Genomic DNA, 18,079 nt, shown 5'->3' with positions numbered 1-18,079 from the left:
GCAAAAAAAAAAAAAAGAAAAAAAAAAAACCTAAAGAGAAAATAAAAAATAAAGGCCAGATTTAAGCTCTAATATATCAGTAATTGCATTAATTACATTATATGTAAATTGCCTAAATATGCCAATTGAAAGAGAGAGATTGGAAGATGTAAATTTAATCTAAAGAATATTAGTGTGACTATATTAATAACTGAAAAAGTAAATTTCAGAGCAAAGAAAATTACAAGAGATGCAGAGCGATATTATGTAATGATAATAGGGTCAATCCATCAAGAAGACAAAACAATCTTAAGTGTGTGTGCACCAAGCTCCAGAGCTATAATATATGTGAAGCACAAACTGAAAGAAAAAATAGACAAATGGACTCATAGTTTGAGACTTTAACACCCCTCTGTCCACATTGACAGAACACCTACTCAGAAAATCAGCAAGGATAGAGAAGAATTCAGCAACACCATCAGCAACAGGATCTAATTGATATCTATAGAAGGTGCACGAGGAGCAGAATATATATACTCTCAAGCATTCATAAACACATACAAGATAGACCTTATTCTAAGCCTTACAACAGTGCATTTTGAAAAATTGAAATCATAGTGTATTTTTTACCACAATGTAATCAGGCTAGAAATCAGTAACCAAAGGATAACAGAAAACTCTCTAAACACTTCGAAACAAAAGCCCACGTTTCTAAAAGGAAATCAAAATACATATTGAACTGAACAAAAAATGAAAACATATAAAAATCCTTGGGACAGAGCCTAAGGAATGCAGAAGAGAAATTAATAGCACTAAATGCTTACATTAAAGAGGAAAATCTTTAAACCTAAGATCCTACCTCAAGAACATAGTAAAAGAATAGAAAAATAAATCTAAAGCAAGTTGAAGGGAGGAAAGAATAAAGATTAGGAACAGAAATAAATAAAATTAAAAACAGAAAAGCGTAGAGAAAATCAATGAAAGCAAAAGCTTGTTCTTTGAAAAGATCAATAAAATTGACAAACCTCTAGCAAGACTAACAAAGAAACAGAAAGAAGACACAAACGAACAATATCAAGAATGAAACAAAGATATCATTACAAACTTTGCAGACTTCCAAAGGACTATAAGAGGATATTATGACTAAATCTACACGTCTAAATTTGACAACTTCAGGATGGAAGAATTCCTCAAAAACTCAGATTACCTCAGATCACTCAATATAAATCATTTTGATAGTGCTGTAACTGTTAAGGACATTGAATCTGTAGTTTTAAAAGTAAAACAAACAAACAACAAACAAAAAACTTAAAACACTGTATGTTAACTATACTGCAATTAAAATTTATAAATAAATTAATTAAGAGAAAATAGAACTCCGAAAAAGACCATCTCAAAGTCCTGGGAGATTTCACTGGAGAATTCTGCCAAATATTTAAAAATGAATTAACACTAATTCTGTACAATCTTTCCAAGAAAAATGGAACAGGAGGAAACCCTTACTGATTCAAGAAGCTGGTATTACCCTGACAGCAAACCAGACAGAGACAGTGCACAAGAACACTACAGATTAACACCCTTCAGGAGCAGAGTCATAAAAGTTCTTTGCAAAATATTAGTAAATAGAATTCAGCAAGACGTAATATGGAATTATACAACAGAATGCTGTTTATTCTAGGGATGGAAAGCTAGTTCAATATTCAAAGATCACTCAAAAAAATCAATCAATGAACTCTTTATTGACAGGCTAAAGAAGAAAAATCACACAATCATAACAATCTATGCAGGAAAAGCATTTGACAAATTTAATACCCATTTATGATTAAAAAAAAAAACTCAGAAAAATAGGAATAGAGGGCCACTTTCTCAACTTGAAAAAAAAAGAGCATTTGCAAACAAACAAACAAAAACCTATAGCTAGTATACTTAATGGAGAAATATTGAATACTTTCCCCTAGAGACTGGGAACTAGGCAGGATGGTCACTTTTTTTTTTTTTTTTTTAAGATTTGATTTATTTATCTGACAGAGAGAAACAGTGATAAAGGGAATACAAGCAGGAGGAGTGGGAGAGGGTGAAGCAGGCTTCCCGCTGAGCAGGGAGCCTGACAGGGGTCTCAAACCCAGGACCCTAGGATTGTGACCTGAGCAGAAAGCAGACACTTAATGATCAAGCCACCCAGGTGCCCCAGGGATGTACACTCTTACCACTCCTATGCAACACAGTGCTAGAACTTCTAGCCAATGCAGTAAGTCAAGAAAAGGAAATCAAATGAATACAAATCAAAGAATTAAACTGCCCTTATTTGCAGATGACAGGATTGTCTAGATAGAAAATCCCAGGGAATTTACCCAAAAAAAAAAAAAAAAAAACAAACAAACAAGCTTAGAACTAACAAATGAGTTCAACAAGGTCACAGGATACAAAATAGAATTTTAAAATCCCATTTCTATATGCTAGCAATGAACACACTAAAATCAGAAAATACTACAACATTCACAAAAGTTAAAGAAAGAGAAATTGACTTGTGTTTAACAAAATGTTACAAGACTTAAATTTGATAACTACAAGTTGCTGATGAAATAATTCAAAGGAAACCTACATAAATAGGGGAGATATACCATATTTATGGATTGAAAAACTGCATATAGAAAAAAATATTCTCCCTTACAAAATTGTAAAAGGAAATTTAATGGAGGAAACATTGCCTTTCATGATGTTGGAGCAGTTGGATAGCCATAAATAAAAATCATCCAATCCATCAATCAATCTTAATATAAGTCTCACATCTTCTATAAAGATTAACTCAGAGGGGATCCTTCTTTCATTCTCTGCCCACCAAGGGTGAAGAATCTAAGTATTACGTTTCTGGAGGAGACGGGGAGAGAGAAAGCGGAAAATAAGGGGAAAGATGAGGTGGTTAGCTTTCACTGTCACCGTTGTATGAGATTGTCCCTTAAACAATGCCAGGAAAACAAAGACCATCCCTTTGGGGTGCATAGTTCATCCTGGGTGCCTTTCTGAGGCTTTGCCCTTTTATATAGAATGTGGGTAAGCAGGATTTAGGCTGTTCTGGAAGTTCTGCAGAATTGTCCTCAGAGGTCATCTAGACCACCCATTCAGACCGTGCTTCCTAGGCCCTAGGGCTGTCCTGAGGGGTACTGGAGACTTTGAGCGAGACATCAAGCAGAGAAGTTTTATGTGTGCCCGCGGGCAATATTCCACTCAAATGAATTATTCCGTAGCTGGGAGGAAGTTTGAGAGCCATTTGCTAATGGAGTGACCTTGGGCAAGTTACTTCACTCTTTGGGCATCTGCCTCCTCATGGGTGAAATGCCAGTGTCAGTAGTGATCACTGAGTGAATTAAGTGAGGTCATACATTTAAACACGTAGCACAGTTCCTAGTATTTGTAAGTATAAAAAATGTTTGTTGCTTTTTTTTTTAAAGATTTTATTTATTTATCAGAGAGAGAGGGGGAGAGAGCGAGCACAGGCAGACAGAGAGGCAGGCAGAGGCAGAGGGAGAAGCAGGCTCCCTGCTGAGCAAGGAGCCCGATGCGGGACTCGATCCCAGGACGCTGGGATCATGACCTGAGCCGAGGGCAGCTGCTTAACCAACTGAGCCACCCAGGCGTCCCTGTTTGTTGCTGTTGCTTTTTATTACTGTTTTTATATTATTAGTAACAGTGCTCTCGCCTCCTAGTTTTCCAAGGTCACACAGCGAGTTAGTACTTGGAGAAAAAGCCTGCAAGCTGCGGTCATGTAATGGGGCCAGCAGTTGGAGGGTACTAAGGACCATCTTGTGATGAGTATCCTTTTCCCCCAGCTGGAACAAAGCTGTCAGTGGAGAGAATGGGCTCCAGTGCTGTGGGTCATATCCTCCAGATAGGATTCCCTGTCCTTTCCTGACCCCATGGGGTAGAATCCTTTGTCTTTTATATTCCTTCCATTGGAGCAAGTTGTGATGGCAAAACTTTGGAGAACGTCTGGTTTGTTAAAAAATCATAATCAAGTTACGAATGCATTATTAATTCAGTGTGTATTTTTGTGTACTAGCCTTGACAAGTAAGCTTCCTCTGAGCCTTGGTTTCCCCATTTCTAAGAATAATATCTCCCCTCTCCCCAGGTGACAATGAGAAGCAAAAAGATCATGATGTGTTATTTCTTTGTAAAACAAAGAATGATACCTCAATTGAGGAAGGAGATTATCATTTTTAAAATTGGAAAGGAGACCCATATTTGGAATAGATATGGAGCAAACTGCAACAAAAGCAAATATTCATTGTGTATTAATAGCTAAACAGAGGCTTTAAAGTAAACTGGCAAAATAATACATTTTGATTAAAAAATCAGTAAAAAGAGAAGTGTACAATGGCTTCCATTGAAGTGCATGCTATGAATCATCCACAGAGAATTTTAGGTCTTTGTGTCAAGCAATCACGTGCAGGCAGTGCCTATAGAAAACCTAGGATTTCCTTCGTTTTATCAATGGATTTTGTGTGTAGAATAACAATGACCTTGAAACGCAACCTGGCTGGTTCACTTAGTTAAGCATCTGACTCTTGGTCTCAGCTCAGGTGTTGATCTCAGGGTCATGAGATTGGGCTCTGCTTTGGGCCCCACAGTGGGCATGGAGCCTACTTAAAAAAAATAAAATAAAACATGTTTCTTGGTCACTTTTCTAAACTACAGCTTCAGGAACCTAGCAGCAAGAAAGAGAAGAAAAACAGGGGGGAGTCCTACTTATTATGCATGCATATTCATTAACAGTAGGGGGAAACTTTTAGAGATGACATTTCAGCAAAGAAAAGTCAAATAAGTAATTTTATCAAAAACCCATCACTTTCTATACAATATCTGGTGCTCTGCTAGGCATGTCCCATTTTTTTACATCATCTCCTTTAATCTCCCCATTAACTGTGTAAGACAGGTACTAATTGACTGCATTTCTCAAGTGAGCAAACGGAGACTCTAGGAAATGAAGTAATTTGTCTGCAATCCCTCAGGTAGGAAGCGGCAGGACTGGGCTTTGAACCCGCATTCTTGCCACTACTTGTGTTTGTTATTAATGAAGGTCAGTGTCACATCATTCAATAAAATCCACAGAACAATCAGAAAAAAATCCAAAAGGAACTCAAACCTCAGTTGGTGGCCAGTCTCCTCTTTTCAAGCTGTGCTAGGGAAACAAAACAGTTAAGGAACAAAAACACTTGTGAGTGTGCTGTGGAGTTCATTTTGTTGAAGTGGGATCTAGGCTTTTTTTTTTTCCTTTTTTTTCTTTTTTGGAGGGGGGCTTTTTTCCTCTCCTTTCCCTTTCATGTTCCCCTTCTGACTGCAAACCACTAAATTTCAGCGCTGTCTCTTCAGCATGGAGTATGTATATCTATTTACTGAAACAGGAAACTGAAAATTGTTTCACATGTTTTCACTGATCATACATTCCATCCTGGAAATCCCCACAGAGATAAAAAGCCATGGTCAGTGACCCGACAACTCCCCACACAGACAAAGCCTCACACCGTTCCATTTTCCGGAGGCTGAGAAAACTGAACTCTGCCATCCTGCGTAATTGCTTGAATCCTGGGTGCTGTAAGAAATGGGTGAATAAACGGCCTCTGACATCATTTTTTTTTTCATGTTTATTTTAGCAACTTATGAAGTCGAAATTGAAGAACCCCAAAAGGTATTGTTCCCTCTTTTTACCAACTTCATAACTACAACAGGTATGCAGAATTGACGGTAGAGTGGTTTCTTTTAGGAGCCAGGAGGGAGGTCTTTGTTTTCAGTTTTCTCCCAATTCCTGAGGCTTTTCCAAGACTCCAGCTGCTAAGATTCTGTCGCCTGTAATAACAGAGATAGAAAAAGTGGTGTGGGGAGGAGGGAGGGAGAAGCTGGCCCTAATCCACTCCCGGCCTGTTATCTGTGGCGAACAGCATCAGCTGGCCTTTAATAACGGTCCCTTCAAAGAGGGGAGTGCTGTGGCCCAAGCCAAATTTGTACCTCCTGCGCTTTCGGGAGGATGGCCCGCCCTCTGAAGGCACATTTTCTGGCTCCTGGTAAGCCCAGTGCAAAGTGCCCCTTGGAGCCACTTCATTAGAGCCCAAGCAGAGTCCCTGCTGGCCCCAGTCCCAGCACCTGACCCTGTGATCTCAAACCTCCATTTCCTCACCTGTAGGATAGAGATAGTAGAAGTATCCACGTCTGGGTCATTATGGAAACGAGAGTGAGGTAAATTCAGGGAACCCGTGTGATGGTAAATGCCCGTACCTTTCCCAGACATTTTGCCTCTCTGGGCTCCTGCTGGGTCTTCTGGAAAATGGCGTCTTCTCTGCGAGGGCAGGAAGCAGATGCCCTGTGGTGACCGCATTTGCTGTAGTAGATGCTCAATAAATAAGGGGGTTTGTACTTGTTTCACTGAGTTGCTGAGAGAACTCAAAGTAGCTAAGCTCCCAGTACAGAGCCTGGCACACAGCAGGGCCTCCCCTCATGTTTCAGCTCGGTCAATGAAGGTCACTTTTTTCACACAGAGTTCATTTCGTCCAGATCTTTCATCTTTCTGCTTGTTTTCTTACACCTACTGGAAAGGCCTGTTCATTTGTGGTACACTTTCTAGCTAGAAAACTATAAATGATTATTCTTATTAATGAAAGTAGAAACATTCTATTAAAATGCTTCAATTATCTGGCAATATCTCCAAAATAATAAACTTTTCTGTACAAGTAAACTCTGTAAATAACTAGAGTTTATCCCATTCAAAGGGAAAAAAAAACACAAAAGTATTTTTAACATGTTTTAAAAACATGTATTTATTTGAGAGAGAGAGAGAGATGGTGGGGGGGGAGGAAGAGGGAGAAAAAGAGAGAGAATCTCCAGTAGACTCCTTTAAAATTTTAAAATATATTTTTAAATTTTAAATCTTAACTTTCAGACATGTATTGCGTTCATCTCCGTGTTCTTGTCTCGGCAGGTGGAATCTGATCTTACTCTGTCTTCATGATGTGGAATCCTCTGTAACATAAGGGATTGAACAGCTACAGTTCAAGCTCTTCTTTATAAGATGCTGCTAGTTCCTTAGGGTGCCTGGGGGGTTCATTCAGTTAAGTGTCTGCCTTCCGCTCAGGTCATAATCTCAGGGTCCTGGGATCGAGCCCCACATCGGGCTCTCTGCTCAGCGGGAGCCTGCTTCTCCCTCTCCCTCTGCCTGCCTCTCTGCCTACTTGTGCTAAATCTTAAAAAAAAAAAAAAGAAAAATAAAGATGATGTTAGGTCTTTCTCAGGTGTTCAGAGTTAGCTGTCTTTCCACCAAACCAAGTCTGTCTGCTGTCATTATTTCCTGTTCTCTGACAGTTTCGACTTCTCTATCAATATCTTTGTGTTGAGCAGGGAGTCTTTCACATGGGTAATTCTGTACCAAGATCTTGTTGCATTTCAGGCACTTGTGCAAAGGTGGGGCACTTCATCCTCCATGTTTCCCGGTGAGCTAGTATCACAACTTGCCTCTTATAGGTGAGGACTGGAGGCTTAGAGAGGTTCAGCAACCTGTCAGTAATGTAGCAGGGGTCCATCTGACCTGTCACTCTACCATCCATGTTGTTAGAATTATACGGGAGATAAGAACTAATCGTCCCTGAGTGAAGGCCTGCGGGGCCCTCCTCAAAGGAGGGCAAATGAGCTTTTAGGCTGGTCTTGGTCACAGCATGTTCAAGGCTTAGCTATTTTCTGTTTTCTTCAACATTGTTGTCTAGATTCAAAATAATGAGTCAGATCTATGTGATGACTGAATCAAAGAGTAACGTTGTGGTCACTGGGACATAATCTTAATGGAACCAAATCTAGATTGTCTGGGAGTAAATTTGGGATCAGGGGGTGTGTGACCAGCCAGGGAGAATTCCCAGCATGACTTACACATTTGTGTTACTGACTCTGCCCACTGAAACATTGCTCTGATAGCCCAAGTATGTATTTCCCCAAATGATGGAAAGCTTTATTCTGCAAACATGTTCCTGGAACAGCATGCAGAAAACAATTTATACTTCTAAGTTAGATTATACATTCCCTCTGGCATGCTGCTTTTCCTTTTAAACTGACCTTCAGTTCCACCGGCCAGGGTTTCTGGAAGTTTCTGTTGTCCGTGTCTACCTTTGCTCCATCCTGAGACCTCACCTGTCTGGTCTTCTGGTCAAGTCTCTAATGATCTGTAATCACACATCAAAGGCATGGTTTGGATTGATTTATGAAAATGACCATTTTCCTCTTTACTTTCAGCCTAGGAAGAATGGTCTCCATCAAGAACTTAGGTGAGTTTTATCTTCAAATGTTAAAGCGTTAGTCCAACCTCTGTTGACTGAACCAGTTTTCTTAGATGGGTCAGCTATGCTTGCAGACACTGAGCTGGTCCAGCTTCCCCAGTGCCTAGTGAGGTGCCTGGTACAGAGAAGGTACTCAAGGGTCCTGCCTGGCCTTTCCCTCCTGCCTTGTTCTAGGCCACACCACCCTCATTGGTAAACACTTACTGAGTCTCCAGCATGGGCCAGCCACTTGCTAACCACTGGGGGAGCAGCAGTGATGGCAACCTGGCTGCTACCCTCAGGGGCTCCTGGCCTGTGGGAATCACACAGTCGAATAGGTATATAACCATCATGTGACTGCCAAAGGACTTAGTTTCCAAAATGCACCATGCTGTTTTAAATCTCTGTGCCTTTGCTGCCTTAATTCATTAATTCATTCCAACTTAATGAACCAGTAAATATTTAATGAGCATCAAACATTCCCACCTGTAAGAAGCCTTCCTAATTCCCCTCCTTCAAAGAAAAGTAGCCAGACCCTCCCACCCACCCCCACCAAGGTACACAAGTTTGCACTAACCTCACTGCATGTCATTTGTTTGCTAACGTGCCAGTTTATCCTGACTCTCCTTCCCTTCCCTGCTTCTTGTGTGTGAGTTCCTTCTGAGAAGGGCCCGTGTTTCTCGTTCTTGGTGTTCCTGACACCTCTCATACTTCTGGGTCCAAAGCAGGGCCTTGGCAAGGCTGTGCTCTGACCCCCCTCTTCAGAGTCTGTGTCTATCATTCTTCTCCTGGAGTTACTTTTTTTTTTTTTCTTGTCCCAAAACCATCACTTTTTATTTTTTTTTTTAATATAATTTTTTATTTTTTTTTAAACATGTATTTTTATCCCCAGTGGTACAGGTCTGTGAATCACCAGGTTTACACACTTCACAGCACTCACCAAAGCACATACCCTCCCCAATGTCCATAATACCACCCCCTTCTCCCAAACCCCCTCCCCCCAGCAACCCTCAGTTTGTTTTGTGAGATTAAGAGTCTCTTATGGTTTGTCTCCCTCCCAATCCCATCTTCCTTCATTTATTCTTCTCGTACCCACTTAAGCCCCCATGTCCTGGAGTTACTTTTAATGCATTAGAGGAAACATGGTTGGTGAAGTCTAGAGAGGCAAGTATCAGAATTCCCTGGCTGAGGTTAAACACTTAAGCAGTGGATCATGAGGGAAACCATGTTTCATGTTTGTCCTTGAGTTCTGGTCTGCCTCGATTCATGCCCCCCACCCCGCCCTGTATCTGCCCTCTAGCATCTAGCGTGGTGCTGGGTGCTTGAAAGGTACATGTCACATGGTTAATTCAGCGTTTATTGAGATTTTACTCTCTCAGATGCTGCTAGATTCTGAGATACAAAAATGAATGGAGTATATTCTCTGCCCTTGGTTCCAGATGGGCAAGGAGGCTAGAATGGATGGGGGAAAGGGGCTATTTGGAGCGGGGGGAAATGATCATCTTAGTAGGAAGTTACAATATAATCAGTGATAAGTAGTTGTAGGAACACAGAGATGAGGCTCCAGGCATACTGTCTTGAAGAGTTGACAGCTGAATTCAATCTTTAAAAGACCTATAGGAGTTGTTGTAATGATTGTTCCAGGCATAAAGAAAAGTTTGAGCAAATACATGAGGTCGGTCAAGGACTCCCCAAACAGGGATCATGCATGAGCATGAAGTGCAGTGTGGAAGCAGAAGGAACAAAGCCACAGGGAGTATGCAGAGCTGGGTCCAGGAGGGCCTGCACCCCCTAATTTACAATGAGACCAGCTCCGTCCAATGGAACTGTAAGGTAAAGCACAGATGTCATTTAAAATTTTTCTAGTAGCCAAATGTTAAAAAGTAAAAAGGAAACCCAGCTTTTGCATCAACTTGGACAGGACTGGAGGAGATTATGCTAAATGAAATAAGTCAAGCAAAGAAAGTCAGTTATCAGATGGCTTCACTTATTTGTGGAACACAAGGAAAAGCATGCAGGGCATTAGGATAAGGAAGAGAAAAATGAGGGGGAATCAAAGAGGGAGATGAACCAGGAGAGGCTGTAGACTCCAAGAAAGAAATTGAGGGTTTTGGAGGGGAAGAGGGTGGAGGATGGGTGAACCTGGTGGTGGGTATTAAGGAGGGCATGGATTGCATGGAGCACTGGGGTTTATATGCAAACAGTGAATCGTGGAACACTACATCAAAAACTAATGACATACTGTATGGTGACTAACATAACATTAAATTAAATTTTAAAATGTGAAAAGAAACAGGTGAAATTAATTATGTGTTTTATTAATCCCAGTGTATCCAAAATATTGTCATTTTTTTTAAAGATTTTATTTATTTATTTGACAGAGAGAAATCACAAGTAGACAGAGAGGCAGGCAGAGAGAGAGAGAGAGAGGGAAGCAGGCTCCTCGCTGAGCAGAAAGCCCGATGTGGGACTTGATCCCAGGACCCTGAGATCATGACCTGAGCCGAAGGAAGCGGCTTAACCCACTGAGCCACCCAGGCGCCCCAAAATATTGTCATTTTGACATGTAATCAATATAATAACTATTACTGAGGTATTTTATAGTCTTTTTTCTCTAATTCTTCAAGATCCAAATATATGTTATACTTATAGCTCAGTCTAGACCGGATACATTTCAAATGCACAATATCCATACATGGACAGTGGCCGCAGGTGGAGAGCACAGATTTAGACTTTATATTCTAGGTCAGGGGGAGCCACAAAGAGTTTCAAAGCAGAGATAACGTACTCCATCGCCTCATAGTATTCCTAGAAGTCACCATATTGAATTTAATTTGATAATTACTTATAGAGATCCAGTTATAAGTTACTGGATAAGACCTGACAAGATAAGATGGATTACCAAGGGCATGTACATCAACAAGGATTTATGTTTTAGGAGAAATACCAACAATGTGCAATGGGGAATAAGAACTGGGTAATTCTAACACAGCAAATGCTTCCATGAAGACAAGGATCCCAACAATTATTGCAGGTCCATTATGTACTCTGAACAATGCTGAGCTTTCAACATTTTTCTCACATTTCATTCTCCTGGCAACCATGGACATTGGCATTGTGACCTTTCATTTATGAATAAGAAAATATGATTTTTTTTTAAAGGTTAACCATGGACTCGCAGAAAGAGGGATATATAGTGGAGATTAGAAGCCAGCCCTCCTGGGGTGCCTGGGTGGTGCAGTGGGTTAAGTCTCTGCCTTTGGCCAGGGTCATGATCTCAGGGTCCTGGGATCGAGTCCCTCATTGGGCTCTGCTCAGCGGGGAGCCTGCTTCCCCTTCTCTCTCTGCCTGCTGCTCTGCCTGCTTGTGATCTCTCTCCCTCTGTCAAATAAATAAAATCTTTAAGAAAAAAAAAAAAAAGAAGAAGAAGAAGCCAGCCCTCCCCCACCGCCCCTGATCATCATGGAACTGGCAGATGGCCTTACTGGTGGGCACGGTGCTCAGTAATTACGTGAATGAATGAAACTCCTGACAATTCTTTCCATTGTCTTTCAGAACAGTACTGTCTCTGGTGCTTTTCCTCTCTTGTTGACCTCCTCTTCTGAGTTTCTTTGAGGGCTCCTCTTTTTCTGCCTTCCGTATGAATGTGGTTGTAAGTCTAGTTCACTGTGCCAGAACAGAAGTCCTCATCTCCGAGTTGATGACTCCTCCGCATTCATTCTCTCCTCGGACCTCAGGTTTCTCCTGACACTGTCCACCTTGCCTCTCTCTCATACTCTGTCCAATGCAGCTGTGGTGCGTGGTGGTCCTTCATTTCCTTAGGGAAGACTGTCTGAGTACCTGCCAGGCCCCATGCTGTTGCTACTCTAGATCACACAGCATTGGTGCTAGGAATACATACAGAAATAGTGGAGCTCTGCCGCTTTATAAGTTGATTGTTCGTTTACAAGGCAATTGGAAGAACTGGAGGCTGATCCATAAACAGTGTTTTATAATACAAATAGAAGGACAAAGTGTTGGGGCAGCAGATAAGAAGGTATGACTGGGAGAATCAGGGAAGGACTCTCAGAAGTAAGATGATTCAGACAAATTGAGAAGGGTTTGATGTTCGCCAGCAAGATGCAGAAGGCATGTCTGTCAAGGGAAATGGCAACTAAAAAGGGAGAGTTGCTCAAACAAGGATGGTTGGTTTGGGGAATGTGAGTCTAGAGCAAAAGTTGAGGGAAGGAGTAGAGGGAGGTGGGGTTGGAAAGAAAGATTGCAACCACATCACGATGGGTTTATATTTTAGCCTACAGGCAATGGGGAGTTGCTAGGAGATTTTAAGCAGGGATTCCTTCTGGCATTGATTGGAGAGGGTAGAAACTCAGTGAAATGATCTAATGGGTGACCTGATCCTCATCTTAGAAGAAGGTAGGGAGAGAAGAGGAACTATTCAGCTGTTTACATTCACTTTTTCCATTCCTTTCTTTTAGGATTGGGTAGTACACTATGATCTAAACACTCTAAACCTCACTTTTCCCTTGTTATCTCTTCACATCTAAGCCCTAAATATGAAGATGAAGATGAAGATAAAAAGGAGAAGGAAAAAGAGCCATGTGAATTGCAACCTCAAAAACCACAAAAAGATTTACCTTCAAGTCATCTTTTCAAGGTATCAGTGTTCTAGGGTTCAGGGCCAAACAGTAAAAGTCCAGGGGTATCATGGGAGTATTTCATGGAGTGACTTTTTAGAGCCTGAGACAGCAGCTCTCTACAGAGAGCATCAGAAGACCCTGGGGTGTTGGGTGTTTTCTCAAAGAAATGAACTTGACAGTAACACTGAGCTCTAGCCTCAGGTGTCTACTTTTTAGCCATGAAGCAGGCCTTAGGGGTGGGGCTGGGTCTAGTATGAGTTCAGCAAGGCATCCAGAGGACAAAACATAGACACTCATTTGGGTGTTGTACCCTGCAATTGAACAGCCCCAGAAGGAGGGCCTCCTTAAGGTGTGTGCTTGAGGGCCCTACTTAGAAGAACAACTTACCTCTGAGCTCAGTCATTTCATCTGTAATAGAAGAACAAATCATCCCTACTCAATTACCATCCGCAGTCCCACCCTGATTCTGTCTGGTTTATGTGGATAAGATAATGTATGTGAAAGTGCTTTGTAGACCATGAGATACCATAAAAATGTAAGGTATTCTTAATTATTACTTATTAGTAAATACTAGATTCATGTGTATACTCCTATCCAATCAATTGACATTGTCCCCCTCAGAACAACTAGAGTGGTCAGAGGCTTAAATTATCGATATCACCAGTGCTGCTAGTAATGCTCACAACATTCTGAAAACCTGTTTGAGTTGTGCCTATCGTAGAATATCAGATTGCTCCAGTCCCAGCTGCAGGGCTTGGGAAAATCAAGCAGCTTGGTGGTGTTTGTGGGCCTGAACTGGTGGGCAGGCCGGAGTTAGGGAAGGGGCATTGCATCCTGAAGCCAGAGAGCAGACAAGGCCATAAGTGGGTGATGGGGCCAGAGATCAGAAAGGGGTTATCAGGACCATGAGAAAGATAAAGGGGAAGTCACAGTTATGGACATTAACCATGAAAGAGAAAAGCAGGGATATGTTCTTTATCAGTGCTGGCCATTTGACAAGAGCCAGGCTGCAACCAAAGGGACATATTCCTGCTCTTTGATGTGGATTTGAGTTTTGGAAATTGTTGTAGGTGATTTGGATTATGTTAGGTAAAAATAGTGCGTGGCGTAGCTGGGCAGTGCTATTTGGGGTCAGGTGTAAATGGAACATCAGTAGATACAAATTCAAACTGACCCTAGGAAGCATTCCCAAGGACAGGACAAGGGGAACCCACACACAGCCTTATTAGGGGCCACAGTGAAGGAAGGCAGTCACTGCATTTATGTGAAACTCTGACTTATTACTTTGTCATTTTTCCCCATTAAAAAATTGATTCTTGGCTGTGTGACTTGAAAAAATGCCCCTCCTTTTAGTTTGTCCAGACCACATCAAGAGCTCAGGAAATCCCATACTTTATAACTGTTAAGTACTTCGGCTTCTTCCGACTGCTTTCAGATATATTGTCATAGTCAGTGCTCCTGTCCACTTGCCATCGGAAGGACGATAATCTCTCTCCTATCGCCATCTGATAAATAGCCAGAAAGGCTGTAATTCCCCTTGGTTTCCGGTGTCTATTCCGGAAATCCATCCAGAGCTTTCTGAAATGCACATCTGCTCCGATTGCTGCCTGGGGTTCAGTGAGGCCCCCATTGAACCTTGCACACAAGACCCTGCATTTACTCAGCCTCATTCTGTCACATCTTTCTCACTCGTCTTTTCAACCTGTCCCTTCCAGTCTTCCCTCAGCATCAGCTTCTGTACACCCGTCTGAGGACCCTAACTTCTCCAGATACCCATGCGTTTGCTCGTGCTGATTTGTCCCTTTATCTCCTTGGTCCATCTCTTCCTTTCATTTTAAAGTACTCTTTAATAAGATCTGCTCTGGAAGTCTTCCTCCACCCTGTCTCCCAGCAGAGAGAAAGGACCTCCCCTCCTCCGTTTCTGTCTCAGAGAACAACACAGCTGCAAACGGCCCTTGCCACGTGGTACCTTAAGGTTTGTGTGTCTTGTCTCCGTGATCAGTGTGTAGGCCACCGTGCCCATGGTGTCTCTCTATCTCCGGAACTCAGCATTCATGTCTGACCAACACTGCAGAGAGGGAGTGGGAAAGGAAGTACAGAGGAACAGAATGGCAGGGGGCCAGAAGAACTATCAGGTGAATGGAACACAGCCCCCCCTTGGTGGTCAAGAGCACAGGGCTCAAGTTCTGTCTTAGTAGACTACTGGCTAGGAAACCAGAGGATTTGGAGACCTGTTATTTAACCTTTCAAAACTCTTTATCATGTGGTCTAGTGATATTTTCCCAGTGGGGGGGGGGGTCCTGGAGATGAGGTGAGATAAGATATTTGAAGAACATTCTCTGTTACATGCTGCGGCCTCCTGTGGGGCTGCCTCCCCCGGGCATTCGGTGGCCGTTCAGAGGTGACCCAAAGACTTGGTGTGCATCCTTGTGAAACTTTGTCTAGGGGGACTGCGTTCAGTACCACAATAAGTCCTTGCTGTCTGTGAAGCACGAATTACGGAAGAAAAGCACAAGTAAGTGGGCAATGGAGCAGGTAAGTCAGAGCTCTATAGCACTCTCCCTATTGCGTGTGTTTAGGGGGCCACGCGTGGAGGGATGCTGGGAAGAAAGCAGGTGATGAAAGTCCTCGGAGGCCGCAGGAGCATGCTGCCCAGGAAGCAGGGCCCTGTGAGCGATGCCACCCAGACAAAGGCCTGCCTCCAAGACCCGAAGCTGGCCAGGCACTCCCTAGGCCACTGTGAGTTGCCTTTCTTCCTGGTTCTGTTCACCGTCATCACATGATTTACAAGTTGTGGGTGTCTAAGATGTTACTTTCTTTTATAAATATTTATTGAACATTTATTATGTGCCAGGAAACTTACGCTCATGAGGCAGTTGTGCAGTCATGGAAAGAGCACTGGATTTAGAAGTAGAAGACCAGAGAGAAATAGGTATTGGTTACACAAAGAAAACAGATACCACTGCAGCCCAATAAGCCATGGCAGACCACTGACATTTCATGTGTTACTAATCAGTTATAAGAAGAATAAATATGCAGTGATCATAAGATGAACTCCAGGTCCCTTAAAATATGCCTCTGGGCTAATTGGCCACATCCTTGCCTCGCAGGTCCTTCCCTGTATACTCTGCTGTATTCTGCATATCCTGTCTTAAGTGCTTAAATGTCCCTGTAATTTCACCTGATCTCTGTCTGGAATTCTCTACCTGCTGAAGTCCTAGACATCCTTTAAGTTCTATCTGAGAAGTCACTTCTTCTGAGGTCCCCCTTACCTCCATCCATCCTCCTCTTCCCTGCTCCCCAGGGACCACAATTCCTCACTCTTTCTGTTTCTGTGGCACTGAAACAGCAACCAAGTGACCGCATCTCCATATTAGGCTTTACAGTTAAGCATTTCTGGGACCCTATATACTAAGCCCATCATCTTAGAAAACTTACAGGGCTTCATGTACAAATGGGGTTGATATTATTTTCCAGGGCTATTTGTCAATGTTTGTAAACTGTATATTTCATGTGATCACTAACTGTTTGTTCTCTTCATTTATTTCCTTCTCTAAAAAAAAGTATAGCATACCTTACATTATAATACATGGGGTACGTGTTTGTCTCCCATGGTACACGGTGGGTACCATGTGATCAGAGACCATTTGGTATTTTTCTCTGTATTTCTGCAACCTGGCACAGTGTCTGGCACACTGGAGATCCCCCAACAAAACTTTGTTAAAGAAAGGAGTAAAAGAATAAATCCAGCTTCAGTGAAACTATGGTAGATTTGACAACATGAATTATTCTCTTGACTAAGAAAAGTAAAGAATAGATTTTTGGAAAATGTTTTAAAGTATCATAGAACAGATGTAAAAAGAAAGCATCCATCTACTCGCAGGAACCAGGAACCCTGGAAGGTGAGTGCCAGAGCTACTCTTGCCCTCGGGGTTTTTACTGAGATCTGAATCTCTTGAGCTCCTGTTTTGACTGTGTGATGTGCAGAGGACAGGAGCTGTATCCCAGGGCCTGCCCCAAGTGAGTTTATAATTGGGAACTCCTGTATGAAGTCAGGACCTCACAGGATTATGTCTACACAGAATGAATAAGACTGTGCCTATAGTAAAAAATACCATATTATGTACTTATAAATTTGTTATAAAAAGATTTCAAGCGTTCTGAACACAAAACAAGTTTTTTCAAAAATAAATGGAAAAGGGAGGAAAAGACATTTTGATACTAATGACACATGAGAAAGCATAAAGGTGGCATAAAATAAAAAACCATGCCTTAAATTGAGAAGTAGGTAGACTTAATCTGGAATACGGGGCGGGGGCAGGGGACAGAAGTAAGACCAGGTGAAGTGAACTAAAGAGTTACAGGAGAGCCTTGGATATGGGGCTGAAGGCTATTTTCATGCAATTGTGTACTGTCTGTGAGGAGTCACAATAGATTTGGAGATTATACCATGAAGAAAATAGTCCAAAGAGGATTATTCTGAGTAATCTGTACATGCTGCTAAAGCACAAAGGGAGTTGCTGAGTCCATCAATAGTTCTTTGCAGTACTTGTTTGAGTAGCGCAAAATGTCTAGTCAAGGACAGTGGGCATAAAATCAGAAAGTTTTGAGAAGCAAAAATACAATAGAGTCTTTCTATACTCCTTCTATGCAAATAGACCTCTTGGAAAGATGAATGAAATAAAAGTATCACTTCTTTTCGTTGAAAACAATTAACACAACATAAACCCTTGTAATCAAAGGAAACTTGGTGCTGGGCAAAGAAAAAGGAATGATTACCATAAGCTGATCCTCATATCCATCAGCAGTTCAAATCCCCACCACTATGTGTGTGGTCCAAAAGAAGACCATCTAACGTGATATCAGCTTGGTAGCTCTCCCAGACAACTGGTAGAAGCAAACAAAATCCTCTTTGATGGAACAAACTTCTATCCCAGGTTTAAATAATTCCACAATATATACTTCTAAAAATTAACAGTTCATAGACAGAAATTACTGAACACACAAGCAAACAAGTCACAGTGACTGAAAACCAGTGGAACAACAGACTCTAGGACCCAACCTGCAAGATAGTACAGATATTAGAATTATTAAACACAAAGTATAATATTTAATATATTTTAAAAATTAAAAAATATGAATAGGGAATAAACAGATTTGAAAAAGATAAATAA

General features: G+C 41.6%; 1 protein-coding gene across 1 annotated transcript in view; it reads left to right on the top strand.

Moving 5' to 3' along the window:
* FYB2 (FYN binding protein 2) overlaps positions 1 to 18,079 on the top strand; it is a 121,718-nt gene that overhangs the window by 71,071 nt on the left and 32,568 nt on the right. The window contains exons 6-9 of the mRNA XM_059135254.1: positions 5,629 to 5,663; positions 8,246 to 8,277; positions 12,814 to 12,922; positions 15,485 to 15,644. Of these exons, the coding sequence (XP_058991237.1) occupies positions 5,629 to 5,663; positions 8,246 to 8,277; positions 12,814 to 12,922; positions 15,485 to 15,644 (336 nt within the window). The remainder of the gene's footprint in view (positions 1 to 5,628; positions 5,664 to 8,245; positions 8,278 to 12,813; positions 12,923 to 15,484; positions 15,645 to 18,079) is intronic.

Source organism: Mustela lutreola, chromosome 10, assembly GCF_030435805.1.
Source record: "Mustela lutreola isolate mMusLut2 chromosome 10, mMusLut2.pri, whole genome shotgun sequence".
Classification (NCBI taxonomy): domain Eukaryota; kingdom Metazoa; phylum Chordata; class Mammalia; order Carnivora; family Mustelidae; genus Mustela; species Mustela lutreola.
The sequence above is the reverse complement of the archived record's forward strand: the minus strand, read 5'-3'. Positions and strand labels throughout refer to the sequence as shown.